We start from the raw sequence: 5,000 nt of genomic DNA, 5'->3' as shown, positions 1-5,000 counted from the left end.
GAATCGAGTTCAAAAGTCAAGGTCAATGTCACCGAAAAACCGAAATTCTTATTTCTGCAATAACGTCCACTAAAATGGTCGAATCGACTTCAAACCAAATCCAAAATGTGCATCTTCCAATTCTGCATCCAACCATATGTTTCATTGGGGTGTCACACCAACACCCTTCTTAGCGGTCGGGGGTCGAATGTCAGGGGGGTCGGGTCAAAACTTTCAAATTGTGATAAAAACGCCATTTCAAGTCCGATTAACTTCCAAGTTATGATCATGACCAAACTAAGTGCCATAACTCATTAAACAGTAGCACTATCGACTTATGAGAATCAAATTGATTTCCAGGTTTTCGTTTTTTCAGAGATCATGGAGATATGACAAAGTTATTCTGGCAATTCCTTGCTCAATGAGCAATCTCATTTGTTTGTTTGTTTGTCCGCACAGAACTTTAGTGTTTTTCTCCGCTTGTCTGATTAAGACAAATTTTTCACCAAAGAAGTGACTACTCATGTGTAATATTTTATTGATAATTATGCCATCATAGGTCACATGGTGTGGCAGCCATGTTAGAAAAACGGAAAAACTTTGGACCTCTGTATCTCTAAAATCACACCAAGGAAAAACTTGAAACTTGGCACATAGCAAGTACTCATCATGGAGAATGTGTTAGTTTTTTTTATGACATCATAGGTGCCTTCGTTATGATGTCATAATTGCATACATAGAATGCTACATCTGATCAGGATATAAATTTTTGAGGGTCATCAAAGGATAAAATGTTCCACAGAAAGAGAAAAAAATGATGATGAAAAAGGCAGCCATATTGTTTTTTAAAAAATCTTCAAAAATCTTTTCTGAAGTGGCTGAATAGATCGAGGCGAAACTTTACACATATGACCACCTCTCCATGAGGAAAAAAAGATTCGCACATATATCATAGGTCACATGGTTTGGCAGCCATATTGGATTTACTCTCAAGCCGAGAAAAATCTTCTTCAGAACGGCTGGACAGATCAAGAGGAAACTTCACACAAATGTTCCCCAAGCCTTGGGGATACCAGGGTATTCATGAATAACACTGGTCAACAACAAATTTGTTGTCTGCATTTTTTAAGCTGATTTAGGACGAATCTGATGCGCTGAATCCAAAACTCACATTAGTTTTGTTCAATCAGGTCAAGTTTTTGAGATATGGCCACATGTCGTTTTTTACATTTTTGTTCACATGTACGCATGTGTGGAGCATTTTAGAAGAAGTTGGTGGGGGTAAAATGTCATGTCAAATAATTGTTTTGATTGGAAATAATTATTTTAATGACAAGAAGTATTCAGGTACGATAGTTCTGGGTGATTATGTCGAAAAGGGATCAGTTTGAAGTCATAAAACCTCAAAATCTTCCAAAAATTGGTGAGGCAAAGCATAAAGTTCGTGGATCAAAACTAAAGTTAATGGGGCAGATTTTGTAATAATGTGATACAAAAAGTTGTATTTCTTGAAATAATGAACTCTGAAGAATGTACAATACCTACATGCGCCAATTTATGACATGCGCTTCTGCTCAAGCTTGGAGTGCCACAGTACGAACCCAAAGATTGGAGACTGTTCATTGACAGCAGCAAGCGATCACTGAAATGTGTTCTGCTACACAACGGCAACCAGTTTGCCTCTGTACCCATCGCTCACTCGACTACACTGAAGGAGAAGTATGAAGCGGTGAAGTACGTGCTGGAGAAAATTGGTTATGATCAGCATAAGTGGTTTATTTGTGTTGACCTGAAGATGGTGAACTTTTTGTTGGGACAACAGTCTGGCTTCACCAAGTACCCATGTTTTCTGTGCATGTGGGATAGTAGGGACCGTGCACAGCATTACACGAAGAAGGACTGGCCTGTGCGGGAGGAATTGGTGCCATGCAAAGAAAGGAACGTCATCAACGACCCTCTGGTGGACAGAGACAGAATACTCTTCCCACCGCTGCACATCAAGCTCGGCTTAATCAAGCAGTTCACCAAGGCTCTGGACAAAGATGGTGACTGCTTCACTTACTTGTGCCAGGCTTTTCCAGGATTGACCATGGAGAAGTTGAAAGCTGGCATCTTTGATGGTTCTCAGATCCATCAGCTCATCAGAGATCTAGAGTTCAAAAACTCAATGAACGAAGTGGAACTGGAAGCGTGGAAGACATTTGTTTTGGTAGTGAAGAACTTTCTTGGCAACAATAAGGCCAGAAACTACGCAGAACTTGTCAACAACATGCTGACTGCTTTCAGAAACCTGGGCTGCAACATGAGCATCAAGATGCACTACCTATTTTCACATATGAACCGGTTTCCTGAGAACCTGGGTTCAATGAGTGACGAGCAGGGGGAGAGATTCCATCAGGACATGAAGGAGATGGAGACCAGGTATCAGGGTCGCTGGGACGCAGTCATGATGGCTGACTACTGTTGGAATCTGAAGAGAGACCTCCCTGCCGCTGAACATTCCAGGAGTTCGAAGAAACGGAAGTTCAAGCCCTGAAGTTTGAACAGTGGTGACGCAACATGCAATTTACTTGTACTTACCTTTATCAATGCCCACCATTCAGATGACAGTAATTGATGTTTCTATCATGTAATCAATAAATGTTGTTGGCAAAACATTTTTTTTCTTAAAAACATGTTTAGGATGATATGTGTTGACAAAAATCAGCTGATAATGCCACAAAAATGTAATTGATTTTGTCACAAGATCTGATTTTTTCAAATCAACTTAGCACAAAAACCTGACCTGATGGAGAGAAACGGATGCCATTTCCTGATTCAGCAGTGCCAGAATACCCTAATTCACTTGTAGAAATCTAGACAACATTCAGAAAGTAAAAAATTGTTGACCAGTGTAATTGATGTCACTTGGTCTGGCAGCCATATTGGATTGAGCGAAAATCTTAAAAAAATTATTTCTCTTGAACCGCTTAATCAATTGACGTGAAACTTCACAATTATGATGTAGTCATGATGAGGAATTTTTTTTTACTTCAACCTGATCGGACACATGGTCTAGTTGCCAGAAATATTTGATTTTTTTTTGATCTGGGTTCTTTTATATTTTTATTTATTTATTTATTTTGGGCTCGCAATTGATGTGAAACTTCACAATTATGATTTAGTCATGATGAGGAATTTTTTTTTTATTTCAACCTGATCGGACACATGGTCTAGTTGCCAGAAATATTTGATTTTTTTTTGATCTGGGTTCTTTTATATTTTTATTTATTTATTTATTTTGGGCTCGCAATTGATGTGAAACTTCACAATTATGATTTAGTCATGATGGAGAATACATGTTTTAAATTTAAATTTGAACGGACGCTTGGTCTGGCACCAGAATTATTTAATATTTTGATTTGGGTTACTTCTTTTATTCATTTTTTAAATTTTTTGAATAAGGCTCACTTGGCTGTGCCTGGATAGGTTTGAGGGTAGAGGAGTAGCAGCTGATATGTGAATCCTATCCAGGTTCATCCTGATGACTTCATCTTTGCTTTTTGCTTGTTTGGGTTCCTTCTGATGACTCCAATGCAGTACTTGTACCGATTTGGTCTTCCATTTGATTTGAATTTAATTAATTTTAATCCCATTCTAAATTCAATTGAATAATGATAAACATCATGGGTCAGGGTCAGGAGTCTGATCAAAGCAGGGTTGTCAAAGATCAAAGCGGGACATCTTGGTACCCGGTTATCACTGCCAGCAGCAGTTATAAAGTGGTAGTTCTAGTTATCTCTCTTATTATGTAACACACCAGTACACAAACACCACACAAAATGCACCAAACAAAACTGCACAAACACCACACAAGACAAGTCCTGGTGAGGGTCCTGCAATCCCTGATTACTCTTTTTCTTGTTTTCATTGTTTTTGTTTCCACTGTTTTTCACTTTTAAGTGCAAAGAAGTACAGTTTGATTTTACTAATCTCTTGAGGCTTCATGTTTGAGTAGAAAATTCCTTTTTGTAATCTACGGAATGTCCATGATTTTATCAATTCATTTTTGTGTGACATCTTTGTTTTGCAGTGGAGCATGCTCGGGTGGGCCTTTCATCTCTCACAGGTGTTGAAGGCTCAGATTATATCAATGCCTCATACATTATGGTGAGCAAACACTGAGGTGATTGAACAACTATTGTACTTAAAACAAAACCAAAGCACAGTATTCACATGGGATTGATGAAAAGACCTTTCTTTATTCAAATTCATGTTAACTATCTGATTGCTATTCCAAAGTAAACATGTTTATCGTGTTGAAAAAAATATTTCTTTAGTTTTTTTTTTTATTGAATCTTTTCTCATAATGGTATTCTTCGGTAAGTATTACTGGAGTACCATCATGCAAGTGTTCATGTTAACTATTTAATACACAGGTGTTCATGTTAACGATTTAATATACAGGTGTTCATGTTAACTATATAATATACAGGTGTTCATGTTAACTATATAATATACAGGTGTTCATGTTAACTATTTAACATACAGGTGTTAATGTTAACTCTATAATATAATATACAGGTGTTAATATTAACTATATAATATACAGGTGTTAATGTTAACTATATAATATACAGGTGTTAATATTAACTATATAATATACAGGTGTTAATGTTAACTAAATAATATACAGGTGTTCATGTTAACTATATAATATTCAGGTGTTCATGTTAACTATTTAATATACAGGTGTTAATGTTAACTATATAATATACAGGTGTTACTATTAACTATTTAATATTCAGGTGTTAATGTAAACTATTTCATATACAGGTGTTCATGTAAACGATTTAATATACAGGTGTTCATGTTAACTATTTAATACACAGGTGTTCATGTTAACTATTTAATATACAGGTGTTCATGTTAACTATTTAATATACAGGTGTTCATGTTAACTATTTAATATACAGGTGTTCATGTTAACTATTTAATATACAGGTGTTCATGTCAACTATTTAATATACAGGTGTTCATGT

At 36.3% G+C, this 5,000-nt stretch overlaps 1 protein-coding gene across 7 annotated transcripts in view; it reads left to right on the top strand.

Annotated features, from left to right (window-relative positions):
* The window catches only part of LOC147013662 (receptor-type tyrosine-protein phosphatase gamma-like), a 260,649-nt gene that overhangs the window by 233,067 nt on the left and 22,582 nt on the right, over positions 1-5,000 (top strand). For all 7 annotated transcript variants that reach the window (XR_015050471.1, XM_085850768.1, XM_085850772.1 and 4 more), the window contains one exon: positions 4,052-4,128. Coding sequence is in view for 6 of the 7 variants with exons in the window: in XM_085850768.1 (XP_085706894.1) it covers positions 4,052-4,128 (77 nt within the window). In the remaining variant the exon portion in view is untranslated. The remainder of the gene's footprint in view (positions 1-4,051; positions 4,129-5,000) is intronic.

Source organism: Eptatretus burgeri, chromosome 13 (genome assembly GCF_056783735.1).
Source record: "Eptatretus burgeri isolate ZD-2024b chromosome 13, Ebu_testis_v1, whole genome shotgun sequence".
NCBI lineage: Eukaryota > Metazoa > Chordata > Myxini > Myxiniformes > Myxinidae > Eptatretus > Eptatretus burgeri.
The sequence above is the reverse complement of the archived record's forward strand: the minus strand, read 5'-3'. Positions and strand labels throughout refer to the sequence as shown.